Source organism: Rhinolophus ferrumequinum, chromosome 5 (genome assembly GCF_004115265.2).
Source record: "Rhinolophus ferrumequinum isolate MPI-CBG mRhiFer1 chromosome 5, mRhiFer1_v1.p, whole genome shotgun sequence".
In the NCBI taxonomy this organism is placed as follows: domain Eukaryota; kingdom Metazoa; phylum Chordata; class Mammalia; order Chiroptera; family Rhinolophidae; genus Rhinolophus; species Rhinolophus ferrumequinum.
In genome coordinates this window covers 47,080,464-47,106,269 of record NC_046288.1, presented here as the reverse complement: position 1 = coordinate 47,106,269, position 25,806 = coordinate 47,080,464, and the positions used below count along the sequence as shown (strand labels likewise).

General features: G+C 35.8%; 1 protein-coding gene across 3 annotated transcripts; it reads left to right on the top strand.

Annotated features, from left to right (window-relative positions):
• Nucleotides 1-977: 977 nt before the first annotated feature.
• HPGDS (hematopoietic prostaglandin D synthase) lies at nucleotides 978-25,005 on the top strand. Of its 3 annotated transcripts, XM_033105268.1 has the most exons (7): nucleotides 1,005-1,032; nucleotides 3,634-3,800; nucleotides 8,156-8,297; nucleotides 10,919-11,011; nucleotides 14,972-15,081; nucleotides 22,611-22,709; nucleotides 24,252-25,005. In XM_033105268.1, exons 2-7 carry the CDS (start codon nucleotides 3,786-3,788, stop codon nucleotides 24,414-24,416), a joined length of 624 nt encoding a protein of 207 aa, XP_032961159.1. In that variant the 5' UTR covers nucleotides 1,005-1,032; nucleotides 3,634-3,785; the 3' UTR covers nucleotides 24,417-25,005. The 3 variants fall into 3 exon arrangements, with proteins under 3 accessions (XP_032961160.1, XP_032961159.1, XP_032961161.1); XM_033105269.1 differs by lacking the exon at nucleotides 3,634-3,800 and having other exon boundaries at nucleotides 978-1,032; XM_033105270.1 differs by lacking the exon at nucleotides 3,634-3,800 and having other exon boundaries at nucleotides 1,024-1,072.
• The last annotated feature ends 801 nt before the right edge of the window (nucleotides 25,006-25,806 follow it).

The window sequence follows — 25,806 nt, the reverse complement described above, 5'->3', positions numbered from 1 at the left end:
ATTACATGATTCATTGGTTGCTATTGCTGTCTATGAGTGCAATTTCCTAGAAGGTGAAAGCCAGCCTGTCCTTAAAATGTTTCATGGATAATCTGCAGGCCCAATAGGGCACAGGCAGGTATTTTACTGGACCTTTACACCGAGCTGTCCGAATATTATAGCTGGAATTAATTCCTGCACTAAGGAGTGAAAAAATACAATTTTATAACTTTTTGGCCTTTGTTACTAATCTGCATAAGGATTATCAACAAGCTGTATTGGCAATCTCTCCATCCAGGTTTACATGAAACAATGGGCTCTTCTGAGAAGTGAATGTAAATACAGTAGGCACAGTGAGAATTTAAAGAGTTCTTGTAAAAATGGGAATTGTGGGGAAATGTAAATTGAGATCATTCCTTCATCAAATATATATTAGTGCTGATGATGTGCCCCGCACCCCTCTAGGGTCTGAGGACAAACGATGAAGTGCCCGCTTTTATATGAGAGCTTCCGTCTTACTGGGGGAAGGTGCAAATAAATAAAACACACTATGTTGTCAGACACTGTGAGGGTGAAATGTGCAGCAGGCAAAGGATGAGACTGTTGGAGGAGGTGAGAAGAGGTGGTGAGCCAAGGATTCTCCCAGCACACCTAATGGAGCCAGGAAGCAAACCAAGTGTGTACCCGGAAAGGGGCTTGACTTGTACTCATGGTTTCTCATTCTCCAGGAGCCTATGTGTAAGACTTTAAAAATAAACGAGCTTGTAGCAATAGGCACACTTCATACCTGGCACTTTGACTTTGCCACCTGTATGCAAATATGTGAGGTGTGTGGACATAGCGACACAATAAAAAGCCAAGGACAGCCAGAAGACTATGAACAGTCTGGTGGGCATATGTTATCTAAAAATTGAAGGAAGAGACTTAAGTGGAAGTTAAGTTGCCTCTTCTCTCATTGGCTTGTGACCATCAGTTACTCAACATATAAATGCAAGATGCAGCCACATACGAGGACATAGAAGATACTAGGGACTCCACAGAGACATAGCACAAGTAAGTGATAAGATCCAACTCTACAAAGATAAGAAATGAGGTAGTCTTCACTCTTTACTTTAGGGTTTTAGTTTTATTACTGTCATATTCTGTGTGTGACTGAGTGACTGTCTTGTGGATTTTCACTATTTTACTCCCAGACCTTTTCTCATTCAGAGCCCCTCTCTGTTAGTGGCAAAGTGGACATCAAATGGTAATTTCTAAGAGAAATATAAGTACAAAAGATTTTAAAAGATTTCAAGAGGGTTTAAAAACAATCCTTCAACTAGTTTTTAACATAGAAAATACAGTTAATACCAGAGGAAGAATTTTGTTCTAATCAGATTTGTGACTTGTTCCAGAATTTTCCCAAGTGATGTTTTTGATATGCGAAGCAGTAGAGACTTTCATAGTTCTTCATTTTCTTTTTATTTCTTCTTCTTCTTCTTTTTTTTTTTTTAAAGTTCAGGGATTTTATTCTTCCCTACCACCACGTAAAATAGGTATTATTGTTATTATTATGATTGTTGTTGTTGTTGTTGTTATTATTAAAGGAAGAGGGAAGATGGACATGGGTGGGCAACTTTGCTGTGTCTCTTTGGGGAAGAATTAGAGATAACACATGAAACAGTCTTAGCATAGTGACTAGCACATAGTGAGTGCTTAGTAAATTTTGGCCGTTGCTATTATTATTAGTCCTCTCAATCAAGGCCAGGACTAGGATGAGGCAAATGAGATGAGGTACCTAGGGTACAAAATCTAAAGGAGCACTCACGCTCAGGGTTGTACAAATGCCAACCCTGCACCTGTAGAAAACAGTATTTCCTTGAGACGAAGGGCCTCTTTTAGGCAAGCAAAAAAAAAAATAAATAAAAAAGATTCAGAGATCTTATTCGTAATATTTTAATATTTTCTATTGCTTTAAGGCTCATTTTGTTGAAGTGTCTCCATGTTTTGCCAAGAATTGCATTCTCATTTCATTTGGTTTCAAGCATTATTTAAGGCAGTTATCCCAGGCCAGAAATTTGAACTCACAGCTCCCAAAGGATATTTCAGTTATTCCTCTTGCTTTGGATTTAACGTGAGGTAACCATTTAAAATGATTATTTAGTTGGTCTTCATTAGGAAAATAAATATCTTGCCTTGCTAACTCAAAATTAAACATCTAGTGTTTGGTTGAAATTCATAACTTACTCAATGAACAAAACTTATTCTCTATTGGCCTACAATTTAACTCCAACCTGGCAACTTATCCAGAACTGAATTGGGAATGCCCAGGAACACTACTAATGAGGAAAATAAGCATTCCTTACCACCGTTAGCGGGTAAGACAGTGCTGTTATTTAATGTCAATACCCTGTTTCCCCAAAAATAAGAGCCAGCCAGACAATCAGCTCTAATGCATCTTTTGGAGCAAAAATTAATATAAGACTCGCTATTATATTACATTATATTATATTTACCTGATATTATATTATATTATACCCGATCGTATATTATAGTAAAATAAGATTGGGTCTTATATTAATTTTTGCTCCAAAAGACTCATTAGAGCGGATTGTCCGGCTAGGTCTTATTTTCGGGGGAACACAGTATGTACAAGAAGTTCCTGTGTAGACAATAGCATCTCACTTGATTGTTGTCTGAATCCAATTGTTGCATTTCAAAACACTATATTGCATACAATGAAAGTACACACATTATTATTGGTGTAGCAAAGAATTGTGAAAAATTCACAATTTTTATAATTCTATCTCACAGGTATATATAAAACTGTATCTGGAATTCCCAAATATTGTTGAATTTCATTTTATTTAAGAGTAAGAGCTCATCGAGGCCAACATTTTCATGAATAAAATAAATCAGGACAAATAGTATTGAGGTTCTGGATTCAATTGTAAAATGGTTAATAAGTCCTTATTTGTAAGTTTTTTGTCCATTAAAATTACTCCAAAAATTCCATCTTTTTTTTTTTAAGCTGTCTGCTGACATTTTTTAAGGTACATATATGGTAATTGAATATTAGCCTCCTTTGACAGAGAGTTAAGTTTGGATTGTTATTACCTTTCTGGCACAGACACTAGAATTTTTGAAAGTATGTTTCACTCTGCTCTTACAGCAATATACAGAATAGAATATTGGCTTAGTTAAAAGGATATGGTTTTATTATGATAGTTTATATTTTATCAAACTCCTACTACTACAGACTATCAAACTACCACACTGAAATGTATGATTGTTATATAAAGTAAAAAGGGTTACAAACCTATGGGAAGGAAAGGAAATACCCAAGACAGAACTTCTCAGAAACACAATTATTTTCCATGTAAAAGATTTCATTTCTAATCCAGTTTAGCATATGCTAAAGCTAAACCTTCTTTTTTTATTTAATGGCTACATTCATGAGTTCATATGTGAAAGTTTCTATCCAAGGTATTTATTAGTCATTATTCACATTTTTTTTGAGAAACGTATGTCTTATTTTTCAAAGAGAATTCTAAGAGGGCTTTTTGTCTACTGAATGAGGAACTTGACACGAACTAGTCAGTGGTTAGTTTTAGGTGTAAAGGAGAGCTGTAAGCACAATCCACCTTTTTACTTCTTGTTTCTGTGTCATTTCAGGAAATACATGCAGCTTTCCCTATGTGGGATTCTTAACTCAGAATGACAGTAGAAGGGCTCAGCAATGACACTTAACAGGAAATAAGAGGCCAGCATGACATTGGAATTTGCCTAGGCCAGTCAAATCATATTTAGATTTATAAGCCTCCTGGATGTTATTTACATGTGTAAGTAAGTTGGGGTCTAATTATGTATACTTTTCCTCTTTTGTCTCAAAAGTGTTTTAGTCTGGTCACTTCATATCCCCACTGTAATGTCATGTGTGTCATAACTTAGGTTCTGTTTCGAGATGCTACACACTTCTGTATGTCTAATCCTGATGAAGGATCACATTACCTGAAATTATAATAAGGTTTTTTTTAATATGTCTTGCAACCTGGTAGGTCAAGTCCCCTCCTTCTGTTCTCTTGATGTCTTGTCAGTTTTGGTCCTTAGCATTTCCATTTGAAATTTAGGATCAGGTTTATCTGTAGGCTGTCTTGGATTTTGAATATAGACAATCATTTTGATTGCAAATAAGAACAGTTTTGTCTCTTCTTTTCCATTCCTTACATGTATTATATATATTGTTGTCTTATCTTACTGAATTAGCTAGGCCATCCAGGACTATGTTGAATAGTAAGGCTAATAGTGGGGATCTTGTTATTCTTGACATTAAAGAAAAATGCCTCCGTTGGTTCCCCCTTATGTTTGATGTTTGCTCTACGTTTTTTGTAGAGACTCTATAAGGTTTAGGAACTTTTCCTCTATTCCCAGTTTGCTAAGAGTTTTTTTTGTTTTTTAAGAGTTTTGATCACAAATGAGTGATTAATTTTATAAATGTTTTTGAAAGCATTTATTTGCATCTACTGAGAATATGATTTACGGTTTTTCTCTTTTAATCAATTAATGCAATATTTTATGCAGATAGATGTTCTGGGGTTGAAATATATTGCACTCTGGGGATAAACCCTATCTTGTCATTACATTTTATTTCTTTTTACACACTACTAAATTTAAATAGCTAATAACTACTTATAAAAGATGAGGATTACCTTTCCCTTGAAGATTAACTGAAGTTCACCTGTAAAGTCATCTGGGCTTGGTGTCTTTCATGGGTATAACTAATTACCAATTTGATTTCCTTAATGGATATTGTTAAATGCAGGCTTTCAGTTTCTTTTCAATTTGATTATGTTTTTATATGTCTCAAAATCTTCCCATATAAGGATTTAGATTTAGTGACATAAAGTTATTTGTAGTATTAGCTTACGATTTTTAATGAGCTGCTTTATCTGCTGTTATGACCTCTTTTTATTTGTATTTGTGACTTTTCATGTATTTTCCTCTTTATCATTTTACTAGAGGTTTGCAATTTGACCTTTTAAAATATTGTACAGAAATACATGCCAGACCCTAGTTTCAAGCAGTACGTCTGTCCAGTCTCCCGTCGGGTATGCAGGATTTTATTCCCCTTTATTCTGAAGGAGCTGAACTCCTGGCTGTCCACCGCCTCTCTCAGATTTCAGAGTCCTGTTCGCTGCGTTTTGTTTCTTCTGTTCATTTGGGTCCAGGCAAAGTTTGTATTGCTTTTAATCCTAACTACATATTTTCTTTTTTAAATTTTTATGTGCTTGCAGCAGGATTGGTTCATCGAAGAACAAGATCTTGAGGATTTGAGTCCAATCAAATCACAAAGCTAATTACTTTCTCCTCCAACAGGGTTTGGACTGTCCCTCCCTCTCTTCCTCCTCCCTCTCTCCCTTTGTATTCTCTTTTCTTTTTCAACTCATACTATGTGCCAAACAGTGTATTGGTACTTTACACACAATGTTTTCATTACTATTTTACAGGTGAGGACACTAAAGCTAGGATCAGGTGACTTGTCCAAGACCTTTCAGATAGTAAGTGACAAGGGTGACTCCAAAACCACACATTCTCTTCACCATTGAACTGCTCTACCCTTGACCTTGTTTGTCACTTGGTGAGAAACATCCCTTGGTGGAGAGTGGGATACATTTTATCTTGATTCGTTCAGTCCATCATCCTTATAAAATAAACGCTTTAATAAAGTGAGACAATTATAACAGAGATGTAATGCTAAATGCAATAAGGGAGAAATATATTCTTCTAGACAGTATCCTCTAAACTTTAGTCTTTATTATAAATTTCCTTTTATCTATTTTCATTGGCTATAGAAACATTTACTTGGAATACTTAATGTTGGTTTTTATGGAAAAGCTTTATAAAATACAGGAAGAATTCTTAGAATCAGTAAGTATTTCTAACTGCATTTACCTTTATTTTTCTTGTTATAAAAATGTACACTGGTATCCTGAACAACAGCAACAAAAAGTTTGGGATTTTGTAGCTGTAAAAACCAAGAAACCAAGACTTTTGCTGGGTAGAAAACATAATTATACAAGCAACTACAGGAATGTGAAGTGCAAACACAGCTTCATTAATGAGTTGCAACTGTTGAAAGGAAGTTCTAGAAGGAACGATAAGCATTTGTCAGATGTTGATGGGTCTGTGCCAAATCTCAGATTTAAAGATATTTGCAGAGAAATATAGATAGTTACCAACCAATGCTTTCTTTTTTCAGAAAGAAAGTTACTACTTTACATTTTTAATTTACTATTTTTGTGCTCTCAGACATTTCCCACTTTTTATTTATAAGTTCAGTATTTCTAAGGAACTTGAAAATAGTCTCATTATTCCCATGGGCACTTCATGTAGTCCCTCAAATTTGAACTCCCTATATTTTCCCCAAAAGGAATTTAGGGCTATAAATCTTGGAATTTCCACTGGTTTCCTCTAGTGAATTCTTCTCTCTACTGAGAACATTCCCGCACATACTGATATGTGTGGCATGTGCCACATTTCACTTGGGTGGTAACTGGACTGGCTAATGAGAGTGGGACAGGACACAGAATAATTAGGGTGACTCTCTGTTTATAACAAAAAGTACCACATCCTCTCTACAATATCTAGACATGGAAAAACCTGGATCCAGATGGTGAATTGCCATCACCATCATTTCCTGGATCCGGAGAGGGTCTAGACAGGCAACCAGACAGTTATTTCCAGTCATCCTTTCCAAAGATAGACACGTGAACACATGAACTTGAAATGTAAACTGGGCAATCTAGGTTTTTAGAGTTTGACCTTTTATGTGATGTGATTTCAGATGGAACTTTGAGGCCTAAGCACAAATTTTCTTTTATTTAATGTTCTATTAATATCTTTGAAAGACTTCCTTAGTAGAGAGTAAAATATTTCAACTTACCACTTTACTATTTAAAAATCATAAATAACAATTACTTGTTATTTATGCATATAACTTTAAACATTATATGCATAAATAACAAATAATTGTTACTTATGATTTTTATTTATGTAATTACTATAATTATTATTTATTTTGGTATGCTGCATTCAGTGTTTATTTTTCTATAGAACTAGCTCAAATTTATTATTCATATTATAGCTACTCATTATTAAGTATTTAGCATTGTGGTACGTGCTCTACATGAATTACTCATTAAATTCCCAAGTCCATATTGTATCTTTATTTATAAAAAGTGGGCTTTGCAATTCAATGAGATTTTGTTGTGTAGCCCAAAGATACACAGCAACTAAATGGAAGAACGGAGTTTCAAATGAAGATGTTTCTTTCTCAGTTGCCTAATCATAAAATTACAATACAATTTACTATCAGTGCTTAAAATAATTGTTTATAAACACTGGAAATGAAATGATACAAATCACAGAAAACTCACAAAATTGTAATGACCTAAATCTAACCAATATAGCCAGTATTAGCACACTCTCTGAAAATGTAAGAAAAGTTAGCATTTTTACTTCCTTGCTCTTCTACAGAGGGAATGGGGGGATATTTTCACCACTGTCCCATCCCAAAAGAGATCCACAAGATGGGATATGTTTGTAGGGTGCAAGGAACCCTATAAACTCAGCAGCATGGATCAGTCAGAGGGAAATGAGGGCAAGGTTTCCCTAAGCCTCTGATTCCTAGAGGGAAAAGACATGGTGAGGGAAGGGAGCGATGACAGGTTGGCATGGCTGGCTCTATTCCTCTTGTGTGTCCCCTGCCTTTACAGTCTTTACCCAGCTGTCCTCACAAACTCAGCTGTGAGAACCGACAAACCATATGTCAAATAGCACCCATTACAAGTGACTGAAGGTGGGCAAAACATCCTAAAACGGGAAGTTTTGACTCCATCTTCTGAAGGTTGGTGTGCAGATACCCTCTCAGTGTGAAGTCCTCTCGTAAATAATATTTGAATTCAGGTATTTCACTGGAATGTTCTAGCTAGTTCTTAAAGAGAGAGTCACGATCTTATTTCAAGTCATTCTCGAATGTTATTAGGATAGTGATTTATGATTCTCATTTTGAAATATCCTCTAATATCTTCAGTTATCTCCAAAGATGCCATAAAGTTTTTAAAATGTCCCCAAAGAAAAAATGTTGCAACATCGCTAGAGGCGTGTAAAAAGAATTCCTCCAATTTTCTCTTTCCAGAATTATATCATGCCAAACTACAAACTTATATATTTTAATATGAGGGGGAGAGCAGAAATTATTCGTTACATATTTGCATATTTGGACATAAAGTATGAAGATCACAGAATAGAACAAGCTGACTGGCCTGAAATCAAATCAAGTAAGTAGCACACATAACAGTTGTTGAAAATGTAGGAGAAATGTCTCCAGAATGTTTTGTCTTTCCTCAGGAAAATGAAAAATAAAGATTTTTTTAAAATCTCACATAGCTTTATATTGAGAGGCAGCATTCAGGCAAATTAAATAAATGTTATGTGACCCAGAAAATTTCCTATTTGAGGTGAAAATACAACTATCAAAGAAAAAGAATATAAAGATAAACCAATAGGAAGTTTTGTCAAAAGAGTTGAAACGGGGGGGATATTGCAGTGAATATTTTTGACAGTTGGAATTGGACGGGTTTGCTACAGGTATCTATAATGTTTTAACAATGTATCAGATGTGGTGCTCTAGAAAACCGAACTCAAAATGGCTTAAATAATAAGGAAATGACTTGTATCATATAACTGAAAATCCAGAAGTAGGACAGGTTTCAAAGGATGGCTTTATCCGTTTTTCCTCCTCTGTGCGCTGGCTCCATCATGAGGCCGGTAGCAATGTGTGGCTCAATTCCAGCCACGTAGCCCAGAACAGTAGTATTGAGAGGATATATGAGAAAAAGTAAGGGAGAGACAGCTGCTTCCTGGAAGAATGAAGAAAAACTTGCCCAGAAGACCTCAGCAAATTTCTCGTGTCTCATTGGCTCAAATTGGCGCACGCATCCATTTATGAATCAGCCACTGGCATAGGGTATGGAAAGAACCTTAGAAGTATCTAGTCCCCCTCTGAAGTTGGGGATAGAATAAATTTTCATGAGGCATGTGACGACATGAGAGAGGGCTGGATACACAAACAAAACTGGGATCTGTTTGATCAGAGGAAAGAGCAAATGGACAAATTGGGCAGGTCACCCTATCAAAACATGCTACTTTGCACTCAGGACAATGAGGAAGAATAAGAAATATCGTTATATTAAACAAATAACAGTGTGTGGTTCTCCGTAAGTTGTAAGCCATCCTCTAGATGCTTGCCATGTTACCTAGAAATACTAACTAAAAATTAGTTATATGTGTAAAATTCACATATTTATGACTAGATTATCACCAACTCACATAAAGATGAAGTTGAAGAAAACAACTGTTGAGTACCTGAAGACTATCTGGCACCTAGTAGATACTCTACAGACTCCATTTCATTTAATTTCTCTAGCATGCCTATGTGGAATGTATTATTGTTTCCGTTTTATAGTTGGGATAACTGAAGCACACAGAGTTTAGGTAATTTTTTTAGGTTCACAGCTCTAGCAAGGCAGACCTAATGTTCAAACACAGGTCTACTTAACACTATGGCCCAAGTTATTTTCACTAGATAATGCTAACAATAATATCATGATAAATGGTATATTAACAATAAATATGGCTACATGCCTTTTTTGGAAGCCTGAGTTCCTTAAAAGTCATCGCCCCTACAATCAATCTTTTTTCTTATCAGAGAATTCTTCTCTGGTGGGACAGAATAGTTTATTTTCTGTTCTCATGAAACTTTACCATTAATAACCAAATGTTTCTTCTAATATCAGAGTTTTTATATGGGGGTTTTTAATTCTGTGGACATAAAATAGGTGAAATTTAATTTTATCCACTATATAAGTTAAGATGGATAGCAAGTAGTGGAAATATTACATATAACAAATCCCACTTTTCAGTTTTCAGATGTAAGTTCTCTGAGTACCTTATATCCATCCTATTTTACCTTAATTTTTCATTACGTTATTGAAAATGGCATTGCTGCATTTTTAAATTATTTTCCAAGTTGAAAGGGATCTTAAAATTTGTGATCGTTAGAATATAGTTTCAAATGTTTTAACAGAGATCCGACACAAAAGTGGCTTAAAGAGGATAAAAATTTATATCTTTTGCTTAGAAGCCCAAGTATATACACTATAATTTCATTTTTTAAATATCTATGGGAAAGCAATTAAAATATTAAAGTGGTTATAATTATGTGGCAGAATTATTTTTATTTACCTTCAATTTAGAATTTTTCTGTAATAATATATTGCTTTCTGACAAAAATATAATAGGTTTAGGTAGCAAAACAAAGTTTTGTTATCTAAACAAAGTAGAACTTACAGATAAAATATTAATACGATACCTGGTATGATTCTGTCCTGTTTTATAATATACTTGCTGCCTTACTATATACTTCAAATGGTCGCTTATCAAAAAGAGAATTTTATCAAAATCAATATGTAAGTCCAATTCTCCATATTCTTCAGACTATTCTTCAGTTCTAAAGAATAATTAATGTGATCCTTGATTGATGCCACAAAAATTAATGAAGCTTTAAAAGAAAGGTTTTTAATAAAATTAAGCTTTTTAAGAAAGGTTTTAGAAAATTAAGTAAGCATATGAGATAATATATAGTATTATATAGAGTATCATTGCAAAACTGGGTTTAGACATGGTTCCCTCACTAACTTTATAGCAATTCTTCTAACAATCTTTTTTTTTTTAACTTACAAAACGTAAAGAGGATGCTTAGTGTCCCTTTTAGAATAAATATTCAAGAATTCCATGACTTTAAAAATCATTCTGTGTTTCCACAATTATCAGTAAAAATGGAATTATTATAACTCTTGATTTTATTATGGAAGTTGATTCTTTGCTCATTTATTTTAAGCTCTTCCATTTGGCAAAATCCCCATTTTGGAAATCGATGGACTTAAGCTTCACCAGAGCCTAGCAATAGCAAGATATTTGACCAAAAACACAGGTAATATGTTTATTGCGTTTTAAAATTTTGGATAACTGAAAAAAAAAAAGGATATATACGTATATGTGTGTATATGTATATATATCTGTATGTATATATATATACATACACACACACACACACACACACACACACACACACACACACACACCGTGTTTCCCCGAAAATAAGACTTAGCCGAACAACCAGCTCTCAGGCATCTTTTGGAGAAACATTAAGACCCGGTCTTATATTACATAAGACCCGGTCTTATATTATAGTAAAATAAGACCGGGTCTTATGTTAATTTTTGCTCCAAAAGATGCATTAGAGCTGATTGTCCAGTTAGGTCTTATTTTCGGGGAAACGGTATATATTCAGTATTCATTAAATAACTTTATTATTGAACCCTATAGTGCAAAGAGGAATGGAATTAAACGCTGGAGAAGTATAAATGTACCATCTATGCCACTTTAACTCTCCATGAGTTTCCTAGACAACTAATTTTATTTTACATTGCCCACAGCCACTCCTGCCCCTCAGGTCCTTGCCCCCAATCTCTTATCGGAATTCAGCTGAAAAAATCGGACAAGTATGTCTGAAACCACACTTTTGCTACCATGTGTATCATAAGTTATCAGAGAAGATTACCAGGAAATACACATGGCATATGAAGTTTGAAATTCCTCAGACCATTTGAATCATGTTCTCAATGTTCTCCATCCTCATCACACTGAAAAAACTAGCAAGGTTGTATTTGCTTCCACGAGGGCCATATGAGGCATCCTTAGTTGGCAGTTGGCTTCTGGAATGTTTTATAAGCATCTGCTTGCATCCATGACAGTGGTGAGGAGAAATATAGAAAACTGTTAGCTCTTGTCTTTGCCTGATGCCCTTTCTCCTGTCCTATGTTCCTTTGTCTTCTATCTCCCCTTATACTTCCCTAACATTCTTTTTGAGTAAAAAGCTACGTCTGGCTTTTTTTAATAGTCCCTTTCTTTCTAATCCATCTGTAGAATCTCCATGCCCCACTCTCAAACGTATCCACAACCACGCACACCACAACCACTATGACCCAAGACACAGACATATGGTTAGCTAACAAATAAAATGGGCTATAAAGACTAGACCTTTATTTTTGAATCAAAGTTATGTGTGTACATTAAAAATATAAAAATTTCTGTTGCACTAACGTATTTCAACAAATGAAATTTTTTGGAAGTTCAAAAGCGATAGAGATTAATTCTGACTCTACGGAAATTTGACTTTGAAGTGAAAATAACATTTGAGTTGAGCCTTAACTAAAGGATACCTAGAATTTCAAGAGGAAGACTTGGACCTGGGCAGTGTTTCTCCAACTTTATGTGTATCTGAATTGCTTGGAGACTCATTAAAACACAGATTGTTCAGCCTCGACTAGATTGTGATTCAATAGGCCTGGGTTAGAGCCCAAGAATTGGCATTCTAAATAGTTTCCTAGATTGTGCTGATGGGACCAGTCCATGGATAGCACTTGGAGAATCTCTAGTCTAGACCATCCCAGGTAGAGAGAAAATGGCATGAGAAAAAGAAAAGAACTTCAAATTTGCAGAATGGAGAAGTAGAAAGATAAACAGATAGAAAAATAGATTGGGATATGGTTAGAAAGATTCAGAGTATGGATGTCATTCTTTAAGCAAGTTTAAGTTTTTTAAAAATTGAGATATAATTGACATATAATATTACATTAGTTGCAGGTGTACAACATGATTCAATATATGGATATACTGATAAATGATTGCCACAGTATGTCTAGATAATATCCATCACCACACAGTTACAAATCTGTTTTTATGTGAGAACTTTTAAGATCTACTTTCTTAGCAACTTTCAAGTATACAATACAGTATTAACTACAGTCACCATGCTGTACATTACATCCCCAAGTCTTTCACCCATTTTGCCCACTCTACTCCTTTTGTCCCTGGCAATAATCAGTCTGTTCTCTGTATTGATGAGTTAGGTTTTTGTTGTTGTTTTTTGGGGTTTTCTTGTTTTGTTTTGTTTTAAGATTCTACATATAAGTGAGGCCATACATTATTTATCTTTCTCTTGTCTAACTTCAATTGTAGGTTTTTATGCAGAAAAGCCTACATAACTATAGCTATGAGTTTGAGATTATTCTGGCTATACTTTGTATTTGATAGGCTCACGCGTGAAGGACATACGTTTGGATGTCATTGAAATAGTTCAGACAGCAATGGGAAAGAAGAAAGAGTGAGGAAAAAATGAGAAAGGTTGTGGAAATAGAATCATCACAGGGACCAGAAGAGAGTCTTGGTATGTGAAGGGCAGTCTATTTGACCAGGGGAGTCAGGGCAGGCATACGACAGCTTGGACATGGTTTGTCATTCTCTTAACTCCTTCTCATTTTCCTCCTCCTCTTCTCCAAGGAAGGGAGGGAGGGAGGAAAAGAGGGAGGGAGGGAGGGAGGGAGTGAGGGAGGGAGGGAGGGAGGGAAGGAAGGAAGGAAGGAAGGAAGGAAGGAAGGAAGGAAGGAAGGAAGGAAGGAAGGAAGGAAGGAAGGAAGGAAGGAAGGGAGTTTCTTAACTAGGAGTACCCTTTTCAGTATCTGTCTCCTCCAGTCAGCCATAAGTGCCATGCAGACAAGAAATTTATCTCTTTCGTTCACTGCTGTAGCCCCAGTTGGGGTATGTCTGCAGTTGGAGCCCAGTAATTATTTGTTAAATGAATGAAGAAGGAAGAGCTGGTGTGAGGTAGGATGTGATGACTCCATTTGGGATTTTTTTGAAGGAAGTTCAGGGGCCAAAAGAATTCAAGAACTATCCAAAAGGAGGCTGAGAATATGGGCCTGGAATTTAGGACTAAAAGTGTTGATATGGAGTCATCTGTATAAAATTGATAGCCAAAAGCCTTGAGCATGAAAGCCAAAGTGGGGATGAAAATGAGTGAAGAGAACCGAATGATAGGAGGGGCTTTTCAAGGTCAAAAAAAAAACTCAACCTCTGAACATCACACACAAGCACTACAGATAATTTACAGAACTATAAATCACCAAAGCATTTTCTTTCTTTTACAGCTTTGTTGAGGTACGTATGACCTACAATTCTCTCATTGTCAGTGTACAATTCCTTGATTTTTAGTAACTTCATACGATTGTATAAAAGCAATCTATTTTAGTATGCTTCCACACTGCAGAATTTTAAATCGACAGCAGTGAGAAAATATTTAGGAAGATCAATGTTTTTTTTAGCAAAATGATGATCGATGAATGGCAGGAAAGAAAACAAACAAACAAACAAACAAACCTCTATGATTTTAAACTTATAGTTTCCCGTATGAACACAAATGCTGCTGACAAAAACTGTCTGGAAAACTGAAAAGAATTCTTTTTACAAAATAAATGAAAATGTATATACAGGTTATTTATTGTAGTATTGCTTGTATTAGCAAAAGATTGGAAGCAGACCTAGTCAGTTGAGGCTAAATAAATTTGGCACTTCTACTTAAAAGAATCCCTTAAAAAGAATCCCAAAATCCCTTAAATGAAGCCGAGAAAAGAGCAAGGATACCCTTAAGGGACTTGTAAGGAAATATCTCTAGGATATATAGGAGAGGTGCATACTGAGTGGGACATTATTTTTATTTTCGTAAAGAAACAATGGAAGAATACAAAAGAAACTAATAAAGGCGGTTATCAATATGGTAGTAGGGAAGGGAGCAAATTGACATGGATGGGGGCAGGGGTGGAAGTTGGTCTTCCTGGGATACTATCTTATATTATTAGGTTGATGCAAAAGTAATTGCTGTTTGAAAGGTTAAAAATAATTGCAAAAACCTCAATTACTTTTGCACCAACCTAATATTTTGATTTTTTGAACTATATGAATATATTGCATATTAAAAAATTAATGTCTTAATATAGTAAATTAAATTGAACATATTTGGGGGCATAAAATGACCTTTTTCTCTGTTGCACAGATTTGGCTGGAAAAACAGAACTGGAACAATGTCAAGTTGATGCTATTGTGGATACATTGGATGATTTCATGTCACGTTTTCCTTGGGCAGAGAAAAAACAAGACATAAAAGTAATGTAATCAGTTTGCTATTACTGCTATTAATCAGATTCACTTGCCAGACATTATGTTAGGTGCTTTTTAAGTCCCTTTTTATCAAAGTTAGACCTGTAGTTTGAAAATATCAAGTTATATTGAAAAGTTGAAAGCAAACACTGTGATTCTCTGCCTTAATCTCTTCACACGGCTCCTCTCAGATGCAACACTCTTTTTAACCCTTTTAGCTGTTTCTGTAGGAGTTACACATCTCCATATTTCTATAGCATATATGACTATGGCTTACTGTGATTCACTAATTTTAGTTTCTGTGGATTTCTTATTATACTAATAAGAATTTAACTCTTACATAGTCATTTTCTCTGCTTCCTGTTCCCCCAAACTGCCAATGCAGTGATATTAAAACTTTTGTGGTTAAATCAGTATTCGGTGATTATATTAGTTTGCCCATGAAAACATTATACAGAACTGTGCCTTGCAGTATGTTTTTGATTATATTTCATTTCTTATTTTTACCCTTCAAAGTTACTAATTGTTTTTTTTTCCATTTGTTTTTATTCTTTTCACTTTTATTGTTAAACCTTCCCACACTATCCAATAGTCGACCAGTATGGTTTTCCTCAAGGTCAATGATATACGATAAGCTATTATTTCCATTATTTTCTTGGTGATATCTGGTCAGAGACGTCCATTCTCCTCTGTAGAATTGTTTAGCTTTTCTGTACCACCATCATCATCAAATTTCCCTTCCCTGCCATCCCAGGGATCTCTTTCTTTTTGATTTGGAGTCCTGTCTCCTAGATGCCATCCTCTGTCTTTATTTCCTTTATTTGGGGGCACATCCTCCAGTATTTCAAAAGTTAAAATGAAGGATTGATGCCAGGAGATATGGTGATAACAGTATGGATATCTCTCTCCTTTGTGTCTCTGGTTGCACTAGACATGTGGTGCACAGTTGTCATCCTGCAATTTTTATTATCATCTTGGATGCTTCTCTGGATCCTTTCCTGGCTTCATTCTCTTGGATTCTGTCCTTGTTTTTGTAGGGCAACTCTCAAGGAGCTTACCGAGCATAGGAAAATGTTTGGGGCCTTATTTGTCTAAAAACGTTTTTATCTCATCTTCATACTTGTTTCATAATTTGGCTGGGTATATAATTCTATGTTGAAAAGCAATTTTTCTTTAGTATTGGGAAAACATTTATTTATGGTCTTCTAGCAGTTGAGAAGTCTGAATCTAATCTAATTATTGACATTTTGTATATGACCTATTTTTCCTTCCTCTCTGAAAGCTGGTAGACCACTTGTCCTTTGAGTTCTAAAATTTTGCAATAATTGTCTTAGTATGATACTCTTTTCATCGACTGTGCTATCTCTTTTGGGGGCCCTTTAAAATCTGGGACTCATGTTTTTTAATTCTAGGAAATTGCCTTTCATTATTTCACAGGTAATTTCCTCCTCCTTTCTTTTCTTTGATCTGTTATATTAAAATTCCTATTATTCAGATATTCGATCCTTTCTCTATTTTTAATCTCTTCTTTTGTTTGTTTTTTGTCATTACTTTCAGGGAGAATTCTTCAATTTTATTCAACAATCCTTCCCTTGAGGTCTAAATGTCTGATATGTTTTTAAATGTATAAGGACTCTTATTCTACGATGTTCTCTGTGTTTTTTAAAAAATATTGCTTTATGTTTGTTTAATTGATACAATATCATCTCCCTGCCTATTGTATGTTTGTTTAAAGTTGCCATCTTTCCTCTTTGTTTTGGTCTCTGTCTTTCCCCAGGAATCATACCATCCTTTATTATCCATGACAAAGAGTAGGGGAATTAAAACGTTTACTCAAAGCTCTCAGCATGTGGATGGGCTTTGCTGATTTTGAGCATCATGAGGCCTTTTGGAGATACTTCCCAACATCACCATTTTCAAGGGTCTGCTCTTACCTTAGAAAGAGTCCCTGGAGAAGACTTTCAATCTTTTGCCCAGAGATATAATGGCCTGGCTGCCAGTATTCTAGCAGACAAGGTGCAAAGAGAAGGCTAAGAGTCTCAGAATTTGACATTCAGCATACAGATATTCATTTAATCCCCGTTTTTTAATACAGTATGTATGAGGACTCCCAACCCAGAGACCATCTTTACCACCCTCTCTAGCCTTCTGCTAAGGATGGCAAATAGGCAGGTATCCAACAGTGTAAAATCAAAGAGGAAGTCTTATGCTAAAATGACTTTTTTCCACAGCTTTTCACCAATCCTCATTTTATCCCCTTCCTTACCTCCTTACCCCCAATTCTAGATATATCCTGGCATTTCCTGAACTATTTGAGGGTTTTATGGGGATAGATGATGCTGGTTTTTGATTTTCCCTTTGCAGGTACCATTCATCCATCTGCTTTACAGCTTCAAATTCTGTTTGCTTGTCTACTCTCCAATTTCCCACATATGGTTCTATATTTTCCAAAATATATATTTACTGTGTTTTTGGAACTATATACATATATATATATATATATATATATATATATATATATATATATATATATGTATACACACACACACACACACACACACACACACACACACACGTCTCAAATCAAATCCATCATCTTTATCCAGAATTGTAAATAGACCTCTTGGTTATTCTCCATTACAGACAGACCTTCGTGGTTTCTCTTAGGGCACTCATCATAATCTGTACTTTAATATATATTTACTTTGTCTCCTGCAGTAGAATGTGTCATGAGAGTGGGAATCCCGCCTGCATCATTCGCTGGTGTACCCCACACCTTATGTTTTGCAGGCACTAGATCCCTGTTGTGTGAGTGATGGGAAGAGCCAAGCTCCTCCAACACCACGTGCAGTGCTGCTCTGCCCCTTTACGGGGATTATCTCAGTCAGTACCCTTATCCTCCTGTGAGACAAGTGCTTTGTATTGTCATGCTCACTTTGCCGATGAAGAAACTGAGAAAGAGAGTAGCTGCCGAGGTCACACAACAAGTCCGCCCAGCCCAGAACTCACAGCCTCACCACCTACACATACTTTCTCCCAAATTAGTGACTCATCCCAAAGCATCCCTTTGGGGAGAAACAGTTGTTATCCTTACTTTCCAGAATGTCAGATTATATAGGGTAAGTCACTCGCTGAAGGTTATTCAGCTCGTAAAGGATATACAAGGAATTCCAGCCCCAGTGATTCTGACTCAGACTCCATGTTCTTAACCACTGGGGGTGAGACCGTAGTGCCAGCAGCTGTTCAAAACAGCTGCACACGAATATTATGTACATGTCATAGCTTAAAGCCTGCATCTAAAAGCTACAGCACAGAACAGATGGCCGTCTTCCTTAATTCACTTAAGCATATTTATTCTAAATACTGTTTATTTAATGAGGACCTTCTGATTTGAATAGAGATATTTAAAACATAAAGGTATTCACATTCACTGATTCCTTGACATAAATATAAGGTGTGTGGTGATGCACACACACACACACACACACACACACACACACACACACACACGACTAACCAGGACCAAGTCTTAAAAGCTCAGCTTTGACGACAGAGACGATACACACGGGCTCTGTACTCGGACTGCCAGGCTGCCAGTAAATCCTGATTCCTCTCTTACTACTTGTCACTTAATTCCTTATCAATAGTTTAAATTCTCTGTTTGTAAAAAATATCATAGAATCTACTTTGAAATATGTTGGGAGGATTAAGTGGTAGCATAATTATTTATGGCTAATGGTTAGGTAAAGTGTTCAATAAACATTAGCTGCTATAACTAATACAGTGTCATTATATAGTCCAGTGCTTGTTGTTTTTCCTTGTTTGTTAAACATGGCATCTGTATTTTACATATCCTTATAAATGCAGACAAGTAGATATATGAATCCTGATTTAGAAAAAAAAACTAAAGCTTTTTTTCCCACGTGCTAAAAATCCTCACTGATTGGCAGTCTGTCAACTTATGGGCTTGCCCTCTGTATTTTCTCTGTTTTGGCTGAGGCTCCATAACAAAGGCCATTTCACAGAGGAAAATATTCTTTGAGCATTCATGGTAAGAGAACACTCTACCTTTGTATTAGAATAGCAATGCTCTTACATGCCACCTACTACAAAACAAAGTTTAACAGAACATAATCCAAGTTCATGATAAATCACATGAAGGGAGAACATGTTGCAGAAATACTGCAGATAGTTACAGACTGTTTGATTAATAAGCAGAACCTGGCTAGTATACAATGACAAACGCATAGTTTTTTTATATTTCGTTGCCTAATCTCCTTGTAGTGGGTTGATTGCTGCCACCTTGTGGTCAGGTAAAATTTTCAAAAGCAGAATATTGGTGCAGTAAAGATGAATGGATAATGAAAACAGTCCTCTTATTATATGTGCTTCTAAAAATCTATCAAATACACATAATTATAAATGTTTTAGTATTGGTTGCTAAAAATTACATTTCCAATTAAAAATTAATTTAGATTTAATTTAAAAGGCAAAATATGTCTCAGGACATTGGTCACCCACACTGAAAATTCTTGAATTTACCACTAGTATTTCTTTGGTTATGCAATGTATCTGTTTCAGTTTCCTCATCTGCAGAACAGGGGTGGAGGTAGGATACAGGATGAGTAGGGTTGAAGGAATGCTATTGGCCCGTTTCCAATACTAAATGATTTTGGTAGTGTGATTTAAAAACAATGATTTGGAGAAACACAATCTTCTTTAATTCCTATATTAATACTATAGCAATGATTTCTCGGGGCAAAAACCTCCTGCCTTATGACTCTCTGGAGGAGGTAGCACATTTCTGAGTACACCAAATACAAGAGTGGCTGTCTAGGATTTATCAGGAAATGCATTTTAAAAAGTACACATCTGGGAAGAAAAGGATATATAACCAAATTTCATCTTATCTTATTTTGGTGAGTATTCTTTAAAATGACTCTTAAATACTAATGATTACGTTGTTTGGTTATGTACATTTTATTAGACTAAGATGATTCACAAAACAAGTAAAGAGAACCTGGGCTAAAGAAGTCAATAGTACAGACATAAAATTTCTATTTGGCACTGCATATAATGCAAGCATCGGTGTACCTTAAGTTGTGGAAATGCACATTAGAAAAAGTAACAAAGTTAACCAGGTGAGCATACAGAAGTTTTTGGAAAGCCATCTAGCAGCTACATCCCGTTCTGTTCAGCTCCCTCCTGTTTCTAACTATTCTGGGATAGCCAAGTTGGCCATTGTCTTTCCAACTGATGCTAAACTAAGCTGAGCTGTAGGAAGTGCTACACAGCTCTGGGCACATTGCCTCAGCTCACAAAATCTGAGTAAGGGGCAGAAGGACTCACACTGTTTTAATTTAAAACTATGAACATATTAACTATATATAGAGAAAACCTTAGGTACAAAGGTGGTATATAACAGTGTAAAGTCAAAATAATGATAAGCTTTCCAAGCTTCAGTTTGCAAAATCTGGCAAATGTCTGTAAATATGTAATGATGCTTTTGCAAACAACTCTACAAATATAAGGCATTATGTAATAATAGTAATTGGTATTACCTAGCTAAGTCATAATCGTAACTGGAAGTAAATCAACAAATTGGTGAGGTAGTTTTCAACTATCTGACTTACCTTAATAAAGACTGGCTTTTATTACAGGCGTACCTCGGAGATATTCTGGATTCGGTTTCAGACAACTGCAATAAAGAGATTATTGCAATTAAGCAAGTAGTAGATTTTTCAATTTCCCAGTGCATATAAAAGTTATGTTTACATTATACTGTAGTCTATTAAGTGTACAGTAGTGTATGTCTAAAAAAGTGTATATACCTTAATTTAAAAATATTGCTAAAAATTGCTAACCATCATCTGAGATTTTGGCAAGTCATAATCTTTTTGCTGGTGGAGGGTCTTGCCTCGATGTGGATGGCCGCTGACTGAACAGGGTGGTTGTGGCTGAGGTTGGGTGGCTGTGGCAATTTTTTACAATAAGACAACAATGAAGTTTGCCGCATAGATTGACTCTTCCTTTCACTTGAATACTTAAAAGCCATCATAGGTTTATTTTTTGGCCTAATTTCAGTATTATTCTGCGTCTGTCTCAGAGGCCTGAGAAGAGAGACAGACCGGGCAATGGCTAGTGGGTGGAGCAGTCAGAACACACACAACATTTATCAATTACGTTCGCCGTCTTATATGGGCACAGTTGCAGACACCCCAAAACAATTACAATAGTAACATCAAAGGTCACAGGTCACCATAACAAATATAATAATAATGAAAAAAATGAGAGAATTACCAAAATGTGATACAGAGACATGAAGCGAGCAAATGCTATTGGAAAAATGATGCCACAGACTTGCTCAACATAGGGTTGCCACAAACCTTGAATCTGTAAAAAAACATGCTGTCTGCAAAAAGCAATACAGCAAAGCACAATAAAGTGAGGTGTGCTTGTGTAGGTCACTTATGAATATTAACAAATGACACAGGGTCAGATTTTATAATATTTTTAAGTCTGAATTACATTTCATATCCAAAATACAAACCAGCCAAATTTTTCATATATAAACAAATACTTTGCACCAAGAAATAGGCCATGAGTAAATTATTTGGTCTTCAGAGATTCAAGCAAAAAAACAAGGACAATTTTTAAAAAATGGATATATTTGTTAAATTTTTTTGGTAAGGATATTATTTGGTTTGCAATGTTACCTTACATAATATATCAAAAAGAGGCACCTAGATGATGTGTTTTATAGATGATATTCAAGGCAGACAAATATACTGAGGCACAGTATCAAGTCAAAGAGAGAAAATTCATACAAGCCCCAGAGCATAATGATTCATTATGGATTACTTTCGTTAAGTGCAATGATGAAATGAAATACTGCCGCACGGGGATGTAAAGAACAGCATAGGGAATATAGACAATAACACTGTAATAACTCTGTCTGGTGTCGGGGGGGGACGAGACTTATTGGGGGGATCATTTTGTAAGTTATATAAATGTCTAATCACTATGTTGTACACCTGAAACTAATATAATACTGTATGTCAACTGTAATTGAAAATTAAAAAAAAAATTAAAGACTGTCAAACTAGAGAAATCTAGACTTCCTTATAAAATTTCTTTACCTTCAGTTATTATTTAACTTTAAAGGGAGTGAGGCTAAGAAAAGTGAGAATTTTAAAAGTGGAAAAACATAATGGAATTTTTATTAATACAAAATTAAGATAAAATCATTAAAAGATTTTATGGGTAAAATATTTAGTCGTAATATACAAAGACACTATAAGAACTAGTGACAAAGTATTTATTTTTTAATCCATGAGTAATAAAGGGAGGACTAACATCTAAGAAAAGTTAGATCTGAATCTCAGTAATGTCACACATTAAAAAAAAACACATAGCTACTTCTCTTCCTTTCTGAACTCATGTAGGAAAATAAAGATGGAACTCCTCTTCTTCAAATCATACTATTTATTTTTCTTCCTATTATCCTTAAAGCGATCTTTTTCTCCCTCTCCTAGAAGCAGACGTTTAATGAACTACTTACGTACGATGCACCTCAGCTTCTGCAAGATTTGGAAGCATACTTAGGGGAAAGAGAGTGGTTCATTGGTAACTCTGTGAGTATGTTTTACATCTGAAAAATATAAGACATATATATATATATATATATATATATTCTGTGTGTGTATATATATGTGTGTACATATATATATATATATATATATACCTCACACCCCTTCGTTTCACCCATTGACTCAATAGCCTTTCTGAAAATGTTCCGCTCCCTGCCCTATGAACAGTTTCGATGGACTTAAAATATTTCTTTTTCCGTTTTCTACTAAAATTCCTTTGTAAACTTTCTCCTGAGTGGTCCATCTCTCAGCACTCTCTCCCTTTCTCACAGTGATCTCGCACACACTGGTGTTTTGTTTCTCAGATACCAGCCTTATTCCCACCTAAGAGCATTTCCACTTGCTGATCCCTCTGCTTGGAATGTTTAATCCCAAGATCGCTGCATGTCTGGAACGCTTTTATCATTCAAGCCATGGCTTGAATGTCACCTCTTAAAGGTCTTTCCTCCCTGATCACCTGAGAGTCCCTCTCACAATTTTTTTTTCATCGCCCCTCAGTGTGCATGTTTGATTGTCTTCCTGCTTCTAAAATAAAAGCTGCATCAGAAAAGTGGCTTGCATAACATGCTCTTGTTAACCCCAGGACCTAGATCTGCACGTGGCACACAGTAGGTGTGTTGACCGAATGTGTTGGTCAAATGTGTTGACCAAACTCTGAATCCTCTAATAGACTCTCCTGGTGGACAGGTGTTTTAGTAAGCAAGTCATAAAACACTAGCTGTAAGCATTATTAAATTCCATACAAAAAGAAAACTAATAGCCCACATTTAAACTTCACTCTGATTGATGTCCATAGGGAGCCAAAGTAATGTAATCCAGATTAGTTTCTAGTCACAAAGGAGGAAAAAAGAAAGTACACAGGGAAGGACCAGGCTGTCATCATCCTAATAGTGGTCAATCTTAGGGTTCCACTTGTCAGGTACCCATATATTATGCCTTCTGATGGGATGCAATAGAACGTGTGAGGCAGAAATATTTAACTTGAAACCGTGAACTCTCTAGGGATAATTTGCACTCTATTGCTTTACACTGCAGTGTGTAAAGGAACAAGGTAAACAAGACACAATAGTTACCCAAATCCTGAAGACAGGACATTGTGCAGGACTACTGTGCGATCCTCCATCATTCAGTGACAAAAAAGGGTACTGTTGTGAATTAAGAGTGAAAGGACACAACCAGGTGAAATGCCTGGTCCTGGAAACGATTTGTCCTACGTAAAGTACTGATTGGGTATTCGATAGGTGAAAATGTAGTCAGAGAGGTTGCAGATCCATCAAGTTACGTGTATGTACTGTTAACATCTCATTTTAATAAAAATGCATGAACACACAGGAAAAAAACCCTATACAAAGAGGTGTTAAGATTAGTAACTTCTGGGTGTTGGGAGTATGGTGTTAACTCGAATTTTCTATCACACATATTCCACTTTTGTAATAAAAGATTGTTTTGGATTAAAACGAAACTTTTTTAGATTAAGAAGTTACGCCTTTTACATTTAAATGGAAATTTTTGTTTCCTTTAAACTAGGTAACTTGGGCAGATTTCTACTGGGAAATTTGCAGTACTACACTTTTGGTCTTCAAACCTGACTTGTTGGACATCCATCGCAGGCTGGTGATGTTAAGGAAGAAAGTCCAAGCCATTCCTGCCATTGCTGACTGGATACAGAGGAGGCCCCAGACCAGACTCTAGGTGATGCCTGTTGCCTCCAACTTCCTTGTTCTTCACAGTCAGGCTCCCATCAGATAAGAAGCTACATCCGCCTGCCTGCCTTGGTCCACACACACTCCTTCAACTTTGCCGCTAGCTACTGTCAGCAAATCACTATGCAAATAGGAAGCACAGCATGACGGATGACCAATGTCACTTCTTTCAAAGCCTGACTGATAGTTCACTGCAAATGTTTGTTGTTCATGCACAGACAATACAGTGTGTAGTGGCAGTGCCTGCTTGTTTCTCAGTGATAAACACACTTGCCATTTTACAAAAATGGATATTTGAAAACGGGAACTCACCAACAAAGATGAAAATACAATAAAGAAACGACAAGTGCTAGTGCTGGTGTGAAGTTCAAACTGAACGAAAAGTGGAAAGAGCTGACAATGGGAGTCTTAACACTGCTGCAGTTCAAATGGCTCTACATATGCAGCCAGAGAACCTGGTGAAGGGAAACTCAGCAACATCAATGAGGAAGGTGGCGTGACAAAGACGAAAATATCTCAGAGGAAGTGAGACTGGTGTAAAACTTCATATTAAAAGAACAGAGATCAAAATAAGAAGACAAGCCACAGACTGAGAGAAAATATTTGCAAGAGACCTGATAAAGGACTATTATTCAAAATATATAAAGAGCTCTTAAAATTCAAAAACACAATGAATAACCTGTTTACAAAATGAACAAAAGACCTGAGCAGACACCTCATCAAAGATATGCAGATGGCAAGTAAGCTTATGTAAAGATGCTCAATATCATGTCACTATGGAATTGCAAATAAAAACAATGAGATACCATTACATACCTGTTGGGATGGCAAAAATTTTAAGCATCACCACCACCAAATGTTGGCAAAGATGTGGAGAAACAGGAACTTTATTCATTGCTGTGAAAAGAATGAAAAATGGTACAGAAACCCTGGAAGAGAGCTTGGCAGTTCCTTACCAAAGTAAACATACTCTTATCATACAGTTCAGCAATTGCATCCTTTGGTATTTACACAAAGGAGTTGAAAAACGTGTGTACACAAAAATCTTCTGCTCATTGGCTTTGTTGCAACATTGTTGATAATTCCCAAACTTGGAAACAACCAAGATGTCCTTGAGCAGGTGAGTGGATACAACTGCGGTACATTCAAACAAGGGTGTATTATGCGGCACTAAAAAGAAATGAGCTATCAAGTCATGAAACAACAGGAGGAAACTTAAATGCATACTTCTAAGTGAAAAAAGCCAATCTGAAAAGGCGGCCTACGATATCATTTCAGCTATTTAACATTCTGGAAAAGGCAAAACTATGAAGACTGTAAACACATCACTGGTTGCCAGAAGCTAAGGGGGAGGGAGGGATGGATGAATAGGACTATAG